Raw genomic sequence first — 23,051 nt, 5'->3', positions numbered from 1 at the left:
TCGTCAGCTGTGCAGGGTTAGCACCTGGCTACGGGAGAACTCGGAGTACATGCCTTTTACAGGCGGGGTTTAGCAAGCATGATGACACTGTCCTGCCTGAACTGGCAGACAGTAGCAAACACCTTTGAGCAGACTGGATGTCCTACAGCGCTCTTGTTTCGGGAGACAGTACTGTGTCTGCACTGCAGTCAAAGGGTGGTCGACACGGTCCGGGCTCCTTCTGTGTGGGTTTCTGCCAGGCAGACTTGCGTGAGCTCCTGTGAGCTTTGGGAGGGACCCCAGCCGGGGGCCCAGCGTTGTTTGTGTGTGCTCAGTCTGCGAGGGGGGATGCATCTGGTCTGGCCTGAAGGTTTGTGCCACTGTTAGCCACCCTTCAACCCGCACAAATGGTCCCGACTATCCAAAAAAGGTGATTCTCCCGCACTCCCTTCCAAAGCACAAGACTAACAGTGACTGCAAATGGACTACAAAAATATATATTTTTAAAAATACAGCTCTAAACATTGCATAGCCACCTCTGGGTTGCTCCGGTTAAATATTTCGTGCCTATACTTTCAATTTCTTCTGCACAGCTTGGAAGGAAGGAACTGTTTCCTAAGACGTAAAGAGGCTTTTTCCAGAAACACCAGGCTACAGGCTCAGGAGAACAAACCAAATTCCAGCAGGCACAGCCAAGCCGTGGCTCGGCAGCAGGGTCCGAGGCTGGTCCCTGGCTGTTCCTGTCCGGCTTTGTGCTCCTGCAAACCATCCTTCCCCAAAGCCGACCGAGCTGCTGGGTGCTGGCAGAGTGCGTGCGTGCCCCCAGGCTTCCCGGGAGAGCCCTTTTGCTTTCTAAGGGCTGGGTCTAAACTCCTGGTTTAACTGGCCTCTCCTGGGAGCCGGAAAGGGTGTGCTTGGAAATGGTCCCTGGCAGATGATTGCACCGTGGTGGGGACAAATGTAGTGGGAAGCACTTTGCCCAAGGGCTGTTTCCTATAGAAATGTCCTATTGACAGCTGAGGCTGTCAGTGCTGCGTGTGCAAACCCGGTGCCACAAGAGCAGCAGCTGCGCGTCCGCTCTGCGGTGCCGTGAGCTGAGGATAAATGGTTTGACTACGGTTGACTCCAGAAGTGCATTGCTCTTCTAAAAAATACATAAAATAGGCCAGAAGATGCCATTTTTGTTTGTTTAAAGCTGAGAATGTCGTTTCAGTTTCTGATGCAAATTATTAAGGCAGGGGCTTGTTTGTGTTGTTTCTTTTGGGTATCCAAGAGTCTGGAATTGCTGTAGGCTTAAACAAGGTGGAAACAGAGGGAGAAGCTCCTGGTACCTGTGGGACAAGGAGTCGATGTTTGGTTATGGGAACAGTGATATGGAGATGATATAGATTTCCTGCATTGACTTAGGAGGGAAGAGCTACAGATCCTTTTAGAGAGCAGCAGCCGCCGCATTTTGTGGGCATGACTTCCCAGGTAACGTCTATATCAACTGCTTCATCCTTCCCACCACCCCTGCTGGGCTGCAGCCACACTGGGGACGCAGCCCCTCGCTGTTGTGGTTGCTCTGCATTATCCCCCCCAGCCCTCCTGTCCCCCCCTTCCCCTGGCTGCCGCAGCGCCTGGTCTGACAGCTGATTTTGCTCTCCGTCCCCCGCCCCGGCCCGCCCTGCTCTGCCTTTTCCCCAGCAAAGGCAATGCTGCTCCTCTGCAGCAACTAATCCTGCCACAGCTCTGGTTTTGCCTCCGCTAAGCCCTCCCCTACTCCCCGGCTACGGCCGTGACAGGCCTCCTGCAGCACTAAATCAATACCGTCTCCCAGGCTGGTTTTCTTCCCTTTTCTACTAGAGCACCCCTTTGGCCTCGGTTCCTTCTTATCTGTCCAGCCCAGCAATTCCAGCCGCAGCCCTCGCTCGGGGTTATTGCCCAGCCCAGCTGCTCCCATCTGTTTTTCATCACGTAACCTTTCCTTTAGCCTTAAACACTCCTTCTGCCCCTCTGGTTCACTGTCTCCTCCTCTCTGCTGCGTGCGCTGGGCTTTTTATTTTTCCTCACGTGCATACTTTTGATACACACAGTCATTCATCATCATCTATTTGAGGCCGCTCTACAGAATGTGCAGGTACTTAAACTTTGCTCCTCATCCCCTACCACCACCGTTGACTTCACCCACTCAGTTCTTGGGAGGGCAAAGGCATTTAGCAGAATGTTTTTCTCTCTCACATTTGTTTTGATGAAATGTAATAAACGGTGCACAGACACTGGCTGTGGTTTCACCTGCAGTGAAACCTGCAGTTATATGCATGAACTTTGGTGAATCAGAAGTAAAACTAAATCTTGCTAGCAACCCCCGCCCGCCCCCCCCACTTTTGAATCAACCAATATTGTCTGAAGCACTTATTTAGCTGTATGGAAGCACCTTTTACTGACACGACCAGAGTATCCCAACTACATGGTGTAAACAAAGACAACATCACACACCATCAGTTTGCACCTTTATTTTTTAAAAATGAAATAGTCAAAGTACTTTTTTTTTCAAATATCGACACATAATATATTAACTTTTAATATTTACAGCGTGTTGCTGGGATGTTCTTGTAGAAAATGCATGCTTCTGGTCTGAAACCCAGAGCAAAATGCATCAGACCATTTAACTGCAGCCATATAACATAAACCTGTACAGTATCCAGTCACTATTCAGCACAGGAGTTAGAGCAGGAATAAAAAAATTGGGATCTATTGTTTCCTAGCAACGAGGCTGAGGCCATTATAACACAATTTCTGTTAAGATCAGAACCTCTAACTGGTGTTAGACAGAAACTGAAGATCTTGGCATACACTGTAAACATTTTTACTGTTGATGAGAAAGCTAAAACGGAACGTTACTTTGACATACATCGTATGCTATGCTTCTCTTTCTTGTTTATTGACACTTCTGCCTGAAGAGTATGAAGATTTTAATGTTTTATCATGGTTCATACAAGTAAAATACTGTCAAGGACACGATCTGATATACTAACATTTATTAAAAGGCTAAAGTCCACCACGAGATCTAAGGAAAAAACTGGAAATTGTCAAACACATTTCCTTAGACAAATAATGGCAGGTGACAAATGCCCGGACAAATCCACAGCGAGTCCGACTCCACCGTTCCCAGTTTCTGCCGAGAAGCGATGCCTCTGACAGTCACGGCGCTTTTGACCTGGTAATGTTTTGTATCGAGGATGGGTTTAAGTAACAGTCAGCATTTGACAGGGAAAACCCTTACGGCTGTCGGCGGCAGCCTGATCTGAGTGTCACCGCGTTGGATCGGCTGCGCTACGGCGAATCCCCCCGAGCAAGCTAACACCCTGCCAGAGATCTGTCGATCACTTTTTGCTCAGGCTCAGATGGGAGCTCCTCTGCCTAAACCGCTTTCCCCTTCGGAACTGTACCTTGGCTTCCAGCAGCACTGATGGCCATTGAGCACCTTGGAGAAGCTGCTGCTCTGTAACCCTGGCCCTGGTCGCTGGCGGAGCGGGGGGCTCGGCGGGCAAGGGGGCGCAGGGCGGGGATGCCAGAGCTTCGGGAGCGCTCACGGCCAAAAAGAGAGGCCACGTCTACCTAGCTAGTGTACAACCGAGAGGACGTTAAAGAGCTCAAACCAAACAGCTAGGATGTGTATACCGAGATGCACATCGACCAGTTCATATATATTTATTTGGCTATGTTCTACATAGATATCTATATATATATATTTATACCTTTGAAATGCTCTAGATTTGCTAAATAAATATGAAAGCAAAGGAAACCTTACTTGTACACACTATTTGTTTGGCTGTCATAAAAAATATAGCACGTATTTCTCATGGTAGGTATTTGCTACAGGATAGTGTGCAAAAGTGGTTTTATCTTATTTTATTTTATTTATTTTTTTCCACTTTCAGAACCTTGTTTGCAGTGCAGAATGCTAGCATCAAATTATCTGATCTAAATAACAGTATAAATTTCCATGCCATTATTTTTCTTTTTTGCTTTTTCTCATTTGGGTCTCTAGGCTATAGTGCAAAATTAAAAAAAAAAAAAAAAGAAAAACAACAAAAAACAACACTGAGAAATTGGTCTATCTACTAGGGAAAAAAAAAAATGGAGACTGAAATATTCCCTGCCTCCATCTGAGGTTGTTCATGAACAAGATGGTCCAAAGCTATTTGTTTGCTACAGTTCTCACGAATCACTGCTGGCTGGCCCATGTGTAGCTATGACTTCAGTCTCCAGTGCTCTTTCGGTAATAACTCGTTTCTTTAGCACTGTCATCTCAACACGACACTTTTATTTAGTTTCCTAAATTTCTGAAACTGTTACGATGAAGGCATTTTTTTTTTTTTTTGCTTTTGTAACCGGGCCATGTAATGTCATGTGATTCTTTATACATCCATATTCTCATAAGAAATATTGTTCAAAAAGGTACGTTAGACTGCACCCAGGAACTGGGAAAATGCCAAATCTACTTTCAGTGACAAACTTGTAACACATTTCACTCTTTGACCTTTTGGCATAATATGAGAACAACAGTAATCAAGGCAGTATTAAAAAACACAGCTGTAGGTAATACAAAGTGCATTTCCCGCATATAATACAAATATAACTTTAAGAAACTAAAGGCACAAGCTAACTAAATGTGTATTACATACTAGAAATGCACAGTTCAAGGTAATTCTAATAGCTTCAAATATTTGTTTATCATGGATATTTAAAGCAGTTTGAAAATGATACCTCAGTAGTGAATTGCAAAAAAGTATAATTGCTTAAAATATAAGTAAAATAGACTCTAATATTGACATCTTGGATCAGTGATAAAATACATCATCACGTTTATGAATGCACTCTCTATATACAATTCATAAATTATTCTTCCGTTGATTAAAAGCATATTAGAGGCTCAAGGATTCGAAGGTCCATTTTTAGGCTGGTGTGGAGGTATTCAAATTCTCCATGATTGTATGGAAAATTACGGAAATCGGAGCTGTCAAGCCCAGATGCTGTCAGCTCCCAATTCTGTACATTAGTTAATGATGAGCCCGATCAAAATGTGTATGTGCAGATTTTGGTCCACAATTCCCCCTGGCTGGGGAGTAGAGGGTGGTTTTAGGGGCCAGGCTCTCGCTCAGCCTGATCCTGCACCCTCAAAGCTGCGCTGGCTCCCGGGGGAGCGGAAGGAGTCTGGAAAGAGACGCTAATGGTGTGAGGCTGAGACCCGAGTCCGAACCCCTGGGGGGTGTTCAGGTCTCAGGTGGCAGTTCAGGCTCATCTCTAACTTTGGTACAGTCTGCTCCACTTGCCCAAAAACAAGGGAAGAAAGAAAACTGGAGAGAAAGGAAGAAAGACAAAGAAAGCACTTTGTTGGCTTCAGTAAATATGAGCAGAAATTGTTTCAATATATTTACTACGTCTGTTTTGAAAGAAATGTGCAATAACATCACTGTTACGGATACACAGGCTCTATAACAAGACTTCTAGCTCCCTCTGAAAGTCAGTAAAGGAAATCTGCTTACCCGTCCCCCCCTCCCCGTGTGCCCTCCCATCCCGATAATCAGGTCTTTTAAAAATGACAAGCTGAAAGAAGGATCACCTACTCTGCTGTGAAATAACTGTGCCAGCAGCGCATGATACCTTGGGAAATAAAAATTTCTGCCCATGCAATATAATGTTTTTCTATGTGCTCTAGATATTGAGCTGAAAAGTGAAGAGTCATCCCCAAAATGTTCTACGTTTATCAACATATTTACTATCCACACTTAGGTTCATCAACTCCCAACCCACCAATCTTCTTCAGACTTGAAAAAAAGAGTAATACAACAGGATTATTAATTTGAGATGAAAAGAATGCGATGCCTAAACCCAACAACACTGCAATTTCCAAATGATCTGTGAGAAGACGAGTCCTGGCCCCATGACTACAGACAGGACTGATCCTGTTCTTACGGCTTGTTGTTACTGCACCGTGTGGGCCCTCCCAGCTGGGTAACGAGGGTTGTCCCAAAAGCCCTGAGTTAAAGCCCAGTTTGGAGCACACCGATGTCAGTGGAGAGGCTCCTGTTGACCGCAGTGCTCGCAAAGCCCTCCTTCGGCCAGCCCTGACGCCTGGCTGAAGCCCAGCAGCGCGGTGGCACCCTGCACCCCTCTGCCAGGAAGATCAGCAGCTCTACGTGTGCTGCCGGACTCGAGCATAACCCAGTGCCGAGGGAAACCTCGGGAGAGAGGCCCCCACGTGCAAAAGTAGACGCAACGTGGTGTTTCATCACCAAGTGGCTGAGAGGTGGCTACGGCTGAGCAAAGCTGAAGGCCATACGGGACAGCCTTTCTGTACTGTATCCAATACAAGTCGGGTTTCCCAGGTTAGACAATCCCTTAGATCATAGCTGTGAGGAATGACATATGCGGGGTTGGTGAGCAACTACGAAGTTTCCATACACAGTCTGGTTTCTGTATGCGATCCCTTGAACTTATGGGAGATCTCACTGGGATAAAAACTACCCGGTAAACACGGGTTGCAGAATCAGGCTCTGTAACCTTTTAAATAACTGGTGAATTATTAAATCAACAACAACAAAAAAGTCGCGTTTCTTTAGAAGAAGGCAGAGCACGCTGCGCTCCCCCCTACCCCGCAGGGATGTGCGGTGTCACCCCGGGCACCTTGCGCGCAGGTTGCGCTGCTCAACTGTCAGGACTCTGCTTCTGAAATTTTTGAATACTGCCACACAAGAACTAAAAATCGTCACTGTCATCTCTCAAAGAGTTAAACGAACAATATTAAAATACCATCTTCTGTCACATTTAAAGGCAGTTGGATATGTTTTTTCCTCTATATTTATATATACAGAGTTCTGATCTAGAAAAACCAATACAATAAACCATTTTACGTTTAAAAACAGGCAGTCTTTGGTGACGCAAAGGCAGAGATTTTCTTTGTTACCTTCTGCCTATTTCACTCTGTCTCATAAAGTGAATATTATTGGCACTGTCAGAAAGTTCGAGATACTGCTCCACAGATAAAACAAAATATCCATCGTAGCCTTGTACCCGCCCAGTGCTTAAAAGCTGCTGTTTCTCTCCATCTGTCCATGCCCTAATACCTTCCTCCCCTTCCTGCAGCCGTCTCTGCTCCTTAGTCCAGGCCTGAGCCACAGCTCTCTGCCTGGCTATCTCCAAGACATGGTTCTTTTCTTCTTCCACCGTTGTTCCATACCGAACGTTAAAGCACAGCGCGCCGTGCTGGAGCTGGATGTCAGCAAAGCGTCTAGTCCTCCCGTTGATCACAGAAGTCATCTGCGACACTGTGACGTTGACGCCATTCTCCAAGATGCGCCGTCCTCCGGTGTTGCCGATTAGGGTCAAATCTTCTTCCAAAGACCCCAGCTTGATGAAGTAATGCGTGTCTCGTCCCTCTATGGTGAAATGCAGGTTCTCCAGATAGTGAGCGTTGTTGAGGATGGCAGCAATGCGCCGGCTGTCCTCGTTAGCCACGCCTATAATGTCAGCTGTCACTATACCATCCTTTATAGCGAATTTGATGCCTTTTCCGAATACCGAAGGAATAGCTGCAAATCTCGGTTGCTTCACTCCCTCGTAGCACTTGCCATCACTATACCTGGGTGTCATAGGAAGTTGATCCAAGGATATAAAGTTTCGGAGTTGCTTTTGTAGCTCACACTGTATACCAAGGATAGTCTGGAAAAGAAAATACCAATAGTTTGCAGGCGAGGCATCTTGCAGTTCATTATAGTGCCTCACAGACCCTACTAATCTCTTAATTGCTTAGAATGGATCTTTAATTTGTTTGGAAAACATCGTGCACATCTACAGAGCCTGGGTGTACGCACAGGCTTTCTAATCGCCTAAGGTACTGCTTTCTGCCTCTTGGACTCTTGCGTTTCTAGAAAACAAATGGAAAACATGTTTATCACAAATGCTATTTTTGTATTTATTCTTCCTTTTTTTCCTTCCTCCCCCCTTGAATTGTTACTCTAATAGCTGGTCTTTCGACTCTTAGGCGTGGGGAAACCTGAACTCAAAGCTGTGCTCTTTCGCATGATTCTATGCTTAGTCTCTGTGCGTCTAATTATGTCTTCTGTAAAATGGCAGTAACAGTTTTTATAGCCCATTCTTTAAGGAAAGCAGGCTGTGAAGGTCTCAAGACACTAGAACAACGGGAACCACGCAAGTACATCAGATCTGTAGATCTTGCTCCCCATTGAGGCTAAAAAAACCTCACTCCAACCACCTATTTGTCTTTTAACACTATACCTATCACTACACTTTTTCTGTGCCTTTGTAATAGCTCCGTTAATATCTCAGTAACAATTTTACATGGACATGCTCCTACATCTGGAACGAGCTCTGACCCTCCAGCCCTCTGCACTTTGTGCAGTCATTTGTGCATGGGAAAAGAAGTGTGTTAAATGCTACTAACATGAACTCACACCACCTTATACTTCCTTTTCCTGACTACATTAGAGGAAAGGCATCTTTTCTCTCTCATCTTTGCAAACTCATATTTCTCTGTTAACAGATCCTTGTATGGTCAAATGCAAAACATGAACACCTGCTCAGAATATCGGTAGTTGGTCCTGTTGCAGTTAAATTGATTGCTAGACCTTGGTAGCCGCTGCGTTTCTTCTTTACTGAAAATAAGCTCTAGAGCAAGGCTGAGTTTTACAGATTCCTCTACAAATCCATAGCAACATTTCTGTTTTCCTGCAATAATTATGCAGAGGTACAGACTTGTAAAGCTGTTTATACTCTCAGTAATTTTGCATCTCTTGTGGCATCTTTGCTAACAACAATGAAAATCTACGGTTTTAATTTTTTATTTCCACAAAATTTTTTGTAGCTTTTTCAATTTTCAGACAAACACCTCTATCCTTTTGTCTGTCCTGCCCCTCAAATTTGGACGGTTTCTCTGTAAACAGCTGCAAAGTTTCTTCACTGTATTCCTAAGAGCTTCTCCTTAAAACCCGCCTCTGCTCTGATGCCTGTACATAATGTGACAACATTAAACTTTCTAGCCTTGTTAGACTATTTGCCTTGCCTATTATGTTGAAAGACACAGTCACATTGTTTCCTTGGTCTCCAATATTTTATAATCAAATTCCTTAATTTAGTATTAGAAGCAGCTGAACAGAGTTTTTGCTAACCTTTCCAGGATCCCACTCTTGAGTTTTTGTTTGAAGCTGCAGAAGTTCGTATGTTGTCTCCAAAGCTTCTATCTCTGGTTTTGGGAATCCAGGTAGTACGTTGTGCAGCTGGAAACCAAACAGCTCTAGCCAACTTCCAATGTCTACAAAACAAGAAAAGGATGCTGGCAATAAGGCACATAAATCCTAGAAAAAGTGAGGGTAGTCTGCAGAAATCCCAGCTATGCAGAAATAACGATTTCACACCAATTTATGTTTTCAGTACTGGTTACAGCACTTACTGTAGCAAACAAATTATTTGATTACAAAGCACAGCTATACTCAAATCAATAGTGTACCTTCTATCTATTTTCAATGGAAAAAATTCAAATTAAGCTGCCGCCATTCTTCCCCTAATTTTAGCACTTAGAAAAGCAGCAGAAACAACTATTAATTATTTTCTTGGTTACCATAAACGCTATAGAAAACAGAGCAAGCTCAGTAAGATGTTATCTATTGAAGAAATTACTCCAATATATGTAAGATTAGAGCCAAATAGTGACTTTGGATGTATGCAAAAGATTTCTGGAGTCTTGAATCCCTACCAGAATTTGATCAAAAGTTGTGTTTTCATGAGAAACGGGTTACTTTTACCTGTTGTATACTTAGCAACATCTTGGATTCTGCCAACTGGGTAATTATTTTCAAATGAGTAGAGATTAAATGGTTGTGGGACAGCATTCAGGTGTTTCCATATATGATGATTTGGTGTCGTCCACCGACCAGCAATGACATCATAGTCCCGCTGACCCAGATGAACTAATTTAGTAAGAGAATCATAGAGCCCTCCATGAAAACCAATGATAACCTGGAAATCTGGATTAGTGTCCTGGTAGATCTCTCCATATGGGGTGTACAAAATTTCTTTTATGACTTGGCCCCGACTGCTAAATACAGCTAAAGGTGTTCCAGTGTTGTCACAAGCAACATAATATTCTTCCCCACTGCTTAATTCCATTGCAATGAGATGACCTTGAAGATCATAATATAGGGATGTTATTTCCGAGCTAGTATGATTGTACAAGTGAGTAACTCTTATTGGGTTGGAGAGATCAGCATAGAAGAACTGTAAGTGTTGTCCTAGGCTTGATTTGCTTGCAACTCGTCTTCCAAGACCATCATAACAGTATTGCACAGTCCAGCCAGACACTTTGTTGTACGCTTTGTTCAGCAGACCGTTAGAGTTGTACTCAAAGATCTCATTGCCTCTTTGCCTGAGAAAACCATCTTCGTCCATTTTATATTGAATTTCGCCAAGTCTGGTAATGCGATCTCTCAGATCGTATCTCAGAGGAGTGAGGCGCGCACTGTTTCCATGGCTTAGCAAGTTGATGTTGCCGTTAAGGTCATAGCTGTAGCGCCACTGGGTTTTATCATTCACAGACACAGTCTGAAGTTGACCGTCAGCATCATATTCATAAAAATATCTTGTTATATTGGCATCTACACCTACGCGTATATCACAGATCACCATACGACCCATATTATCATACTGGATGGTCATCCAGTAAGCGATAGACTTGAGAATTTCATATTGTACTTCAATCACCTGACCATTGGCACTAAAAATTTTGGTATGTTTCATCACAGTGGTGGTTATAACTTGGTTTAAATCATAATTAATTACACTGAATTTTCCAAATTGTTCAGTCCTGCCAGAAACATCGACGTAGCGGTACAGATCTATGGGAAGAGGCGTCTCGTTTATCATGGCCTGCATGCTTGTGACACGGAAGTTGTTATAGCTGTAGTCAAATCTGGCGTTTACAAGCCCTTCTTCACTAAACCTGAAGATTTGGCGACCAATAAGCGGACCTGTCCAACACAAATAGGGAAAAGGGGAAAAGCAAGAAAAATAATGAATTATGTCCACCGTGTACTTACCCTACAGATCTAGCACAGACAGGCGATGAACTCAAATATACCCTTAAGCCTTATTGCTACTTGACTTTCTCAGAAAATACCATTAACTAAGAATATGTTAGATTATTCTCTCACAAACCTTTATTAATGCTTGCTCTACGAAATATTTATATTTTATTAACATTTGTTTAAATGAATGCTATTTTATTCATAATTATGATTTCTATTTCCTTACAAGATAATTCTAAACTAGATTTATTTTACTTGGTGATTTCTTTCCTCATATAAACAGGCCTTTTGAATTTATGTTGTATTATGGTACGAACAGGGAAACTTGAAAACACAAACAATAAAACAACTTGATTTAGTATTCAGCAAATATCCACACAGTGGAATAAAAACAATCAAACATTATAAGAGCTATTCCATACCAAGCAATAAAAAGCAAGTTGTATTTCAAATGGGACAGCTATATATGCCTATAGCTGGACACAGACATAGAGATATACACACATATTTTTCTATTGAAACATAAAATATAAGAACTTGTAGACATAAAAATAATGGAGCTCCATGACAGGTAATCGCAGGATCAGGGCCAAAAACTTTAGCAAAGTAGTCACAGTTACACAAACCTGTTTGCCTGTATCTGATGGTACAGATGAACCCATCATGCATTAAATGTATTGTTTTAATAACCCCAGAAGATTCCTCGTAGGTGAATGTGACTTGAGTAGTATCATAAAGTATCTCTGAAAGTCGGGACTGTTTGGTGTATTTGTAAAGGACTCTGCGTCCTGTCCCAGGATATAACGTTTGCAGAAGCCGACCGTCTCTGGTGACGTCCTGTATGAAAGCCGCGTTGCTGTCCGGAGGGGTGTAGATGTTGCGGTAGTACCCGACGGACAGCATGGTTTGCAAGGCATGGCGCACCATGCTCGGCATGGTGACCGAGAGCAGGTAGTCGGACTGGTCGTACTCAAAGATGTAGCGGCGCTGGCTGTGCAACAGGAGCATCACGGACTGCAATCAAACAGGAATGGCAGTGTAAGTGGCTGATCAAGCAAATGATTATTCATCTAGTGAGCGCCTGAAGGTTAAGGAAATGCTGAAACAACCATCCACTCTTGGAGTGCGCTTTTACTGTCTGTACAATTCCAAGTGAAGCTTTCAGCTCCAGGAGACCTGGCCAGCAAGGTGGTACAAAACAGGAGGAGAATAATAATAAGTCTAGAGGTAAGGACCTCCAAACTGGAAGCCAGATGTGGCTCTCAGTAGCATTTCAGCCTCACGCTGACTTGCTATGTTGCTTTGAAATATTTAGGTCATCCTCCCAGGAAGCAAAACCAGAGGGAACCTCTTCCTCACACACAGGCAGAGCATCTGCACCAGCAGATGTTTCTAGGGGAGGTGGAAGGGGAAACTTTCAATGGTGTGTACAAGGTGTTTTGCTTTTATTGGCACTCCGCATATCTCTATCACATACCGACCCCTTTTTCTGTATGTCTTCTATTAAATGCACATTGCCCCAGAGGTCACAGTATCTCCATGCTTACAGATGGATGAAAACAGTCTGCAGGTTCTTTGATGTGACTACTTCTATCTCTGTTTTTTAATGTTTACAAAGAATATAATTTCTACACAGGTACTTGATATTTGCCCTGTGTTGGTTAATTGTGGCTGGTCAATGAAATCTGGTTTGTTTGTTTGGCAGATGAATGTGCAAGCATGGCAGACATTTTTCTGTGCAAATTTGAAGTTTGGGTTCTGTAATCCTTTTCACCAGTCATGTGCAAAGTCACGGTGTCGCAGAGCACAAGCCCACTGGTGAACAGACACTGTTGAAACAAGCATAATGAAAACACAGAGTGAAAATGTCTGGGGGAACTTTGCAGCCTTCCCCCAGCTCCAGTAAGTGGCTTGGCTGGACCAGAGCACTGCACATCCTTGCCACACTGTCTGTGCTGAGACGGAGTGTGGACACTGCACAGTTCTAGCTCACAGCCCAAACCTACCAGGCACATAAACAAATTTGTCAGGCTTCTGCATGATTGAGACATCATGCAAAACAAAGTCTTAAGAGGAACAGTGTGACCGCTTTTTCATAGAGCATTGGGCAAAGAAATCAGAAAAAAAGGCTTTTTTTTCCCTCTAAGCTCAGAAATCTTCTCTGGGAAGAAAACACCGAGAGCTCAGCCCTGCAATGTGTCAAGCAACATTGGCCCTGAGCCACTGACAAATAACCCAAGCGCTTATTCAAAGAACCAAAGATAGGCTAAGCCTTGGCCATCCTCTCTGCACCCCCAGTCCCCCGCCCTCCCAAGATGTATTTCTTCCTGCCCTTGGTGAAGGACATCTGTCACCTGTACACAAGCCAGGGAGCACCAACATATGCCACCCGCAAGTTATCCTCTGCCAACTGGTGACGACAGACCTTTACACCGAGCTTCTTCTGATCGCTTTATTGCTGGTCTGCCAAGCATTTCTAACACGCACAGTGTTTATTTTGTTTTCACCTTCAGTCAAGAGTCCCCAGTCTGCAGTAAACCACTGGCTGAACTCTCTCCTAGCACTGATGTGACGCCTCTCTCTATATACTGCTCCCGGGCCTGTTTTTAAGCTGTCTGCCATTGACAGAGTATGAATAACAAGATCAGAAACATCTCTAATATAACTTTAGTGCCCCTGTGTGCCATTTTTACAGCACTTTGTGGCTTTTCCACTTTTGTCCAGGATAGTAAAAGGCTAGACAGTACAAGGGTCGGAGGCTTAGTATCCTCTCTAGCCTATTAGAGGATACCGTAAAGAGAAAAAAAATTAATTCCCAATTCATCCTAATAATATTACAATAGATTTTTCAACTCTTTGCACAAATTGGGTTCTAATTGTTTTAAAGGATTTCAGAGGGTAGCTCACAAAACATCCAAAAAGCTGTCATTTTATAAAAGCAACCGGAGCCTGGTCAACCACGTAATGATTGATGCCGCGTGGTATATCGAGACAAACGGCCAGCGGCAATTACTTGGAGCTCTACTGGGAATAGACAGAAATGCTGAGCATCACCACTAGATGTCATTTCTGTCCAACATACACACGCAACCGCTCATCTATTTTGTCTGGTGGTAAATGGCAGGATTTTGGAAGCAAGCTTGGAGAATTCAGGAGATTTTATAACACCATTAACTAATTGAGAAAAGTGACCAAAACAAGAGGAACTGAATCTCATCAGTAAAAATTATTTACAGTGCTACTATCATAGTGCTTTTTAAAACCTAAATTATTGGAACTAATTTTGGAAGGGGGAGAGATTTCTGAAGATGTACAATTAACTCATCAAGTGCTAAAAAATGAAGAATTAAATAACTATGAATTGGAAGCGAACTATATAATTGATTTTTTGATAAAAGGAATTGTTGGGTCTTATGAGGTTTCAGACAACCTTTAGCAATCATTACATAATTAACACCATGAGTTATTGACTTTAATGGAGCCACAAAATGATATTTCAATGCCTAATTTTGAAAATGAATTAATCTTTCTTTGGCACAAGGAACAAACAGTGATGAAAGTACATTAAATAGCTGGGAGATTATGTCCATGGTGTGTATGACTTTCAATAATTTTAATGACAAATTACAGCATAACCCAAGCCTGCTGCTACCTGAACCAGTAAGCTTTTGCCATTTGCTTCTACTAGATCAGGATTTGGCCACTTGTGTAGAATTCCAGAATAACAGTTTTAAGTTATAAGATTTTATTTATAAGCTCATTTTAAACTAAGAACAGACAAAGTGGTTTGGAAAGATAAGAAGCATACATCTTTCCAAAATTACGGTCCATTAGGCCCAAAGAAAAAATAAAAGATTCCTCCAGAAGGCACATTGCCCAGATATTTGAAAGCTGTACTAAATGCCTGTTTACTTGCAATTTGCAGAAGAGCAAACAGACAAAAGAAGCCTTGACAAATTTATCTGAACCAAACTTCTGAAGCTTCCAGGGTTTGCCAATCTTATTAACAGGTGCAAGAACCATACTGCAAGCAGACAAGGAAGGAATCACATTTTTATGCATTCTCCAGTCTAAATTGTTTTCTTCTCTGGGTTAGGTTTACGTTTTTTGAGGATCAAGCTGAAACACATTCAAAATAAGTACAGCAAAGTTTATCTTAGAAGTACACACTTGGAACTTTTTAATATAGAAATAACTTCAAAGTCATTGGATTTCCTGCGTGTAATACCCCCTATCAGTTTTACCTCACCTGCCCCCTCCTAGCCTTTCCCTGTGGTTAACAGGTTCAGAGGAAACGTTCTGCAAACACAGGGTATGTTGGATTGTCCAAGATGTTGCTATGAAAAAAAAAACCTTAAAAGGATGCTGTTTGAATACAATTTCACACTAAGTTCTGAAAGCTTTAAAAATACAGATTGGCTTTTTGGTTTTGAGAGACAAGACCAAATGAGATGCTTCTACAGATGAAGGAGATGCTGTTCTTCCTTAGTCTGTACAGCACTGATTCCCCCATTTTGTCACCATTACCTATAAGCATAAATGAAAATTACTACACTCGGGCAATTTAGACACGAAGTCACTATAAAAGCAGAGTGATAACTCATTTCATATTAAGGTTCCCCCCCACCAATGGCCCTCATAAATACTGAAGTAATCTGTCTCCTCACAGGATCAATCCCTTTTTTACAGCGCAGCGCTGAATAGGTGCAAGCTTGTATTCACTGGCTCATAATTTTGGCTTAAAAGAACTGTGTCTGTGGGAGCAAAAAATTCCCTTTCAGTGACTGTTATATTTTTGACTATGTTATACAGAGTAGCAACATGTTTTTCAGCAGTGAGAGTGTCCTTTGTTCACTTGAACTTGGACTGAGACCAAGAAGTCATTTTTACCTACCAATTAAACAAATCTGAGGTGCTGATAACTTTCTTCAGAACTAAACTACGGCAGGTTTGAATGGGTGACATGTAGGTCTAAGCATGTCCAGAGACATTTTTACCTAGTTATGTAATTGTATGCATTTTCTGTTTAAAAAGTCTTAAATACTCTTGCAAGAGGTAGCATTATAATATAGTTCACAATATAATATCTATATAAAAACAAATAATTTTGCCTTGGTACAACAATCCACTTCTTAAATGATTTACCTTTTCTAAATATGTGTAACTCCATATTTTACCATCTGCCCATGTTCTGGAAATTATGTTCCCACTTGGATCATACTCCATTTTCTCAGTCCAGGTTCCTCTTTGGATATAGGTGACTAATCCAGAATGTGAATAAGTGATATTGACCTCATTGTACTTGCTGATGGGTGACCATAAAATTGGGCGTCCTGTCTGGTCATACATAATCCGAAGAGTGAATTTTCGATGATCATCATAAATCTTTCCTGTTCTGGTCACGTGATCGAAATCAATGGAGAGCAGGTTTCTGTTGTGGGCCTAAACACAAAGATACAGTAAGGTAAGAAAACAATGCATCTTAATTACACACAACACACACACTTCTGTGTCGGCTCTCATCAAGATGCGCAATGGTTTAACATTATGATGGAGAATTTAGGTCTTATTAAAGAAAAGAAAATAGAAAAATATTCAGATGAGAAACAGGAGGACCAAGAAACAAAATGCTGCTTGCATTCGCTGTTGTTATACTTTGCATTACAGGATGCTTCCTACTTCCATGTGCTAAACCCTCACCTCTGCTCTCACCTTTTCCTAAGTTTTTCTTCTTTCTTCTCAACTTTCATCTCTCTGTGGATGGACTTTTTGATTCCAGCCGAAGACGTGTAGTTAAGCCCACAAATTAACAAAGATATCATATCTCACATCCTCTCTCTCAAGCTCCGTTAACGTTGACAGGTCAGCTACTGCTCTGGGATAGCCCACGCCAGGTCGCATACTGATGCCACAAAGCGAAGAGCTGTGCTTGCAGCTCCCGAAGACCCTGCTTACCAGCACCCTCATACGTCTTCACGAAACCACTCTCAGAGCTCGCGAAAGCCAGCGGCAGTGGTGCCTGGTGCCAGCCACAATCCGTAATCCTTGTTGCAGTGCTCTCACCACATTTGGGACCTGCAACATTTGTTAAACTCGCTGCGTCCGACAGACTAACAGAGTGACTGTGCTACGGTCTGTTAACGTTTACGGTCCAACAGCAAAATGCAGAAGGGCAGCCCAATTCTCAGTTTGGAATCAAGTTCAGAGCTGAGCCAGATTCATGAAGACAAAATGTATTTATCCAGCGCTTTCATCATCTTCCTCCTTACATCATTCAGTCACTGGGCAATCACTGTTAAACTCCATTAAATCAGACATATAATTTAGGGAACCATAAGACATTGTTCATTGACTTGTCTTTTTCAGATCAATGCTCAACGTGCTCATTGTATTAATCTACTGCATTTTATCTAATCACTTGTATTAATCTATTCCAATTAATAAATTCCTTACAGCAGAGATGATGTCAGTGCAGGTGTTAGCACAGTGCACAGCACGGTGCTTGCTCCTCACTGAGACCTGGAGGGATAGCCGTAAAGGAAATGGTTAAGAATACCTGTTTAATAATTCAAGCTGTGATCATATGGTGGTAGTGATTAGAAAGAACTTTTTTTTTTCTTTCCCCTTTCTGTTTTTAGATACAAAATAATTTGAAAATCTAGAAGAAGCAGGTGTTTTTTCTTCAACTACCATTCCTGGGGTTTTATATACACACATGTCTAACTTTAATAGTGTTCATTTACAATAGCTGTAAAATACCTATATACCCCTGTAGACTGCTGTAACTGTTACAATTTATGCTCTAATGATAGTTAAGGAGCCCAAGTAAAATGTGATGCTCAGTTCAACTATATTTGCTTGTATACAGTCTGATAGATTAAGTTTATTATAGTATATCTCTTTGCAAACTTCTTGCAATTTCTGAAAACAAATCCTCTTGGTGGTAAAATAACTGAAAAGCAAGCAGGGGATATACTCTGGTTCATATTCATTTACTGTCTATGTACATATTTAATGATCTTATTGCTATTATTATTATTATTATTATTATTATAGAATGCAGTTAGGAGAAAGGAAAGTCTTGAATACAAATTGCTAAATCTAAATTTCAGGGACGATAGAACAAATAAGAATGAAAACCAAACAGAGGCAGAATTAGCAGCGAAGTGGAGAGCAGCAGCATTTGAAAGCTCACAGAGTTAAAATAAGGTTTGGGGGGATGCCATTACTTCCCTTGTATTCCACACTTTATGTCTCATTTGTTTACTTCCTTATATCAGATTTAAGTTAAATTTAACACCCTTCTCAAGGCAAGACAGGACGATACATGGGTAGCAGGCCTCATTTCAATGTTGTCACTGAAAAGCTGCTTTCAAATCCCAGTGGCTTCTTAAAGACGACTCCTCCAATGTAATACAACGTAGTAAGGAGCCCCTGTGAGAGGCTGGGGCTCACGTATTCTGTTACAAGCCAGGGAAAACTGGTTGCTGAAAGCAACGTCAGGTCAGAATTTCAGCTGATGAAAACAGGGAGAAAATTCAGCTGACTTCAATAATAATCTTAGTAAGTGCATAAAAAGATATATTTATGATATATTTTTAAACTTTCGTTCACTCTACTTCCGTTAGTTTTATAGCTAGAAATGTTGCAGTGTAAATAATCACATAAATGTGCACTTCTCTTGACTTTCATTCTCAAACCTAAACTGTCTACAATGTGTAAATGAGATGAGATGATTGTATTATTTCCTTGTCTGTGTTTTGATTTGAATCAACATAAACTGATACACACCGGCAGAGGATTTGGTCCTATCATTAGAACTTGCTCTGAGACTGGTAAATAAAAGGAGATCATTTGCTAAATGCAGTAATAAACATGCTGTTAAAGCCTGTATCTGCAGGACTTTTGAATTAAGGCCAGTGAGTTACTTCCTTTTTTGTTATTAAAAAAAAGGGGGGGGCAAAAATAAGTAAGACTGGCCAAGCATTCAATTTTCAATTTCATAGATATTCAGTTATAAAACCTGGACTGCATCCAATGCCAAGTTCCTCTAAGTTATGCAAAAGCCAGGAGGGCACAGAGCTGCATTCTAATCAGTGCGTTACTATGCATCATGCTCACTGGTTTTAACAACAGCCTTTGCTTCATTTTTAGAAGTCAATTAAAACAGCAGTTCAATTGATAAAAAAGAAGTCTTGCTAGATTAAGATTGATGTTAAAATGCCTGATTGTACATAGATTTATTATTAATATAAAATGCATACATGCCTACAGACTGTTTTATATACTTTGAGGAAGGACCAGGGCAGGCAGTTCTGCACTTCAAGGAAACCTGTGATTAATTCCTGTTTCCCACATTGATTTAGATACTGAGATAAAGCTAGATGTCTGTTCTAGCATTTCAGTTAACTTACTCACTTCTGCTCTATTTCTAGAGCAGGGAATTCGCACCATGCAAAAATCCCACTTTTTAAAACACAACGTTTACAGCATTATTCAGAACATGCTAACAGTGGCCTCTTTCCAAAACTGGAAATAACACTAATAGAGTGACATGCTTTCAAGATGGTTGCTAATTGCAATTAAGAATTAAAAATGTTAGGACCAGGCAGAGAAGGAAAAGCTTTCTTTTTCTCAACTAGGTCATCCTTTACCTCATCCCCAGTTACCTGCCTTCTAATTTATATCTCTTAGCACTCAAAGCCGTTTGTTTCAATGATGGTATCAGGACTGATCTCTAAGTAACATCTTTAAACCTCATTTTTATGCCTTTTTTCCCCCCCAGAAAACTCTTTCATTGTGCTGTTTTTCTTTAACTGAGGGCTCCTGCAAGTCTGTTCATTTCCATTGAGAACTAGTCCAATCCCCAGAGCTTTTCTTTACACATATTTTCAAAGTTCAGCATAGTTCTTTCTGCCCTACATTGCAAGCTTTCTAACACACTTCCTATTATGCCAGTCATGGCATATTAAGTGTTTAAAAACTTTCTTTTTAAAATATAACTCACTAGAAGTTTTCAGAAGGTCTCACCAGAACCTCATCCAGCATAAGGGCTTCTAACGATGCTACACTTTTTTCCCCAGCAGTACTCAAGGATCTGTCAACAGTAAGCCCTAATTCCCTTTCATTATTTGGCGTACTGCTTCAAACACACTATATGATGGTATTTTTGCTCCTGCTGTCCTGCATGTTTCCTTTAATCACCAAGGAAAGAGAGCGATCTCTGGGTAAATTCTGCCGCTCCTTTGCCTTCCTCCCCAGCTGCGCTGTTCCAGCTCCTTCCACCTCCACTGACTCCCCACTCCATCAGCATCCCATGCAAACTTCTCAGTGCTAAAGCTGAACTCCAGGACCCATATATTTCACCTATCCTCCAAAGGCCTTCTCATTGGCAGTAACAGCCTCGATAGTCCCTTTGTCCCTTTCTTTTGTGTCTATTTACATGGTGTACCCTATGCACAGAATATTTCTCCTTTCCACTATCGAATCCTCATTTAATGTGCTATCCCACTAGGTTCCCTCCAGCCTTGCCCCGAGAGCCCTCAGACAGATGGTCCTAGAGCTCAGTACAGTCAAGGGAGGGGAAAACATTGTAATACAGGCAGCTGACTTGTCCTTCTGAGTAGGCAGGGACAATCCACAAGCCCCCTTGATCTTAGGTAGGTATAAAAAGGACACAATTTACAGAAATAACAACACAATGGTCAACTGCTGTGATGCTAGTGGATATTTTTGGAAGGACAGAGAGTATAAGACAGCAGCACATCAAAATCATTCTTACACTTCAGCTTCACCTTCCATCATCTCACTGGATGAAGATGAAGGAGGAGAAGGAGGAGTACAGAAGTGGTTCTATGCATCAACAGACTGATCCAGAGGCGGGTCAATCAGTTGAGCTCCGGATAGCTTCAGTGTTGCAGTATTTCAATGAACATTTTATGCCTCCAGCCAGAATCCATTTAATCCTGACCAGTTTGTGAATTTCCTCCCTTTTTTGGCAGGCAATATTAGGGATCATGCAGAAGCAAGTGCAAATGAGTGAAAAGAACCTGCAATCAATTTCAACAATAGAAATAGGAAAACTGTGCAGGATGAAGTACTTATATTAAGTATAACTGTCATGAACAACTTGGCCCTGGCAATGTAAGCAGAACAGATGACTGACTACATCCTTTCCGTTTAAGATTTTATTACATAAGATCCTTAAAGAAAAATGTGCCGTACAATTATTTAAGCACAAAATCACACAAAAATCAATTGATTAGGTAACGTGAGCCATGGAGGCCATAGTTTGCATCCTGCCATCTTAACACACGTTTGCCACTGTAATAAGTTCAGCTGCCTCCCTAGACAGGGCTACGAGGACTCACGCTACGCTAGAGAGGAGGTGGTCAGAGGATGGCAAAGAAAAACTAAGTGAAGCTTTTCCCCACTTGCAAGATCCTAACAAAGTAACTGTGACTGTCAAATCTGAGAGATGTCCTTTCAAACAGGTGTTTCACATGCAGTGGCCAGTCTGGCCAGATCATCCAAGTCTTGTGTTTTTGATGGATCAGAGCAGTTGAAAACCAAACAGATGACAACGCTTTTAAAAAATATATAGTATCTCATAACCAAAAGACAATCCAGAGATTTTAATAACCATCTCTATATTTTCAGAGCTAACAGATGTACCTTCAGAGATAATACCTATCCAGAAAGGTTGTAGCTAATAATGCAATATTTTTAAGGCCAAAATTCCCAGTTGTACTACTGGTACAGGCATTTTAAGGGGTATTCATGTGAAAAACAGAACTGATTTCATAAAAAGCCTGTTCTGCAAGGTAGCAGCCTCTTTGAGCCTTAGTGTTACCTAATTAAATGCTGAATGTTGACCATCTGTCATAGTAATCTGTGAGTTCTCCTCACAGATAAAAACAAACCATGGATGCAATGTTAAAGTAATTCTTTATTAGAGCCATAGTGTAACCCAGCCAGAGGGAGTGAGGGGGTTTGAGAGCGTGTGGTAGAGGCCAGAGTACACAGCCTGTCTGGATACACAGGGAGGCTCTACATCACTCTGGCTTGCAGCAAACGCACTGGCCAGGACACCCAAGGTGTGCCCTGCGAGACCCTCTGCCCCAGGCAGGGGCTGGCACCTGTTATTTCCCCCAGAAGAAAGAGGGTCGATAGATCTGAGAGAGGCAGAATGTGGCTGCAGCTCTGCTGCTGTGCCAGAGTAACTATGCATCATCCTTTGCTCACAGCTTCTTCCAAAGCCGTAATTAAGTTCTTAGTTGAAAAAGAAGAGGAAGGAAAAAAGTAATTATGTCTTGAGGTCAAGTCTCACAACCAAAATCAAACAGAGATCAAACATCCCTGTGACTGTCGGAGGAGTTTGGTTTTGAAATTCATGGCTGGGGCCCACCATTGATACAACCTTTCCATTGCTCTTCTTACACAGTAGAATATTTCAACATGATTTTAGTTCAATGGCTTTCAAAGGGAACACTGCACTTCACACAAGAGGAAGCCTTACCCTTAGCCTTCTCTCAAACGTGGAGATATTGCCTTTGGTCTGCTCCCTCCTTTGCCTCCATTCAATGAGATTTGAGTTATGCTCTCCAGGAAGGGAGATATTGCACTTCCCTAAAGTGGGGCTGACAACCCCTGCTAGAATATGAGGCTCTGTGTTAAGCGTGATTTCCATTCCACTGGCAAAGGTGACTCTCAGAGACCCATCTGGGCTGACCCGGTAGATATTCTGCGTGTTATCTGTCAAAAAACAACAACCAAAAATAGGCAACAGAGAAAAGTTCAGTTCTCCAGATTTACAAAGCAAATGTTAGGTGCAAGAGGGCTTTGTTTGTCCCTAGATTACAGACAGCTGAACATACACCAACTGCAGTGTGATTTTTGCAACCTGTGACCTCCAGGCCTTCCCATGTCTAAAGAGCTTTCTGTTACATTTGGCCTGATGATTTCCATGGTGAAAGTTTCCTGCAGCAG

General features: G+C 41.9%; 1 protein-coding gene across 1 annotated transcript in view; it reads right to left on the bottom strand.

The window, feature by feature from the left end:
• Positions 1–6,927: 6,927 nt before the first annotated feature.
• Positions 6,928–23,051, bottom strand: part of TENM1 (teneurin transmembrane protein 1) — a 253,686-nt gene continuing 237,562 nt past the window's right edge. Inside the window, exons 26-31 of the mRNA XM_009331179.1 lie at positions 22,582–22,817; positions 16,209–16,505; positions 11,690–12,077; positions 9,786–11,006; positions 9,153–9,295; positions 6,928–7,686 (exon numbers count right to left, since the gene is read on the bottom strand). Coding sequence (XP_009329454.1) covers positions 6,928–7,686; positions 9,153–9,295; positions 9,786–11,006; positions 11,690–12,077; positions 16,209–16,505; positions 22,582–22,817 — 3,044 coding nt within the window. The remainder of the gene's footprint in view (positions 7,687–9,152; positions 9,296–9,785; positions 11,007–11,689; positions 12,078–16,208; positions 16,506–22,581; positions 22,818–23,051) is intronic.

This window comes from Pygoscelis adeliae, unplaced genomic scaffold, assembly GCF_000699105.1.
Source record: "Pygoscelis adeliae isolate BGI_AS28 unplaced genomic scaffold, ASM69910v1 Scaffold100, whole genome shotgun sequence".
Taxonomy (NCBI): domain Eukaryota; kingdom Metazoa; phylum Chordata; class Aves; order Sphenisciformes; family Spheniscidae; genus Pygoscelis; species Pygoscelis adeliae.
This window is presented reverse-complemented; position numbering and strand designations above follow the sequence as displayed.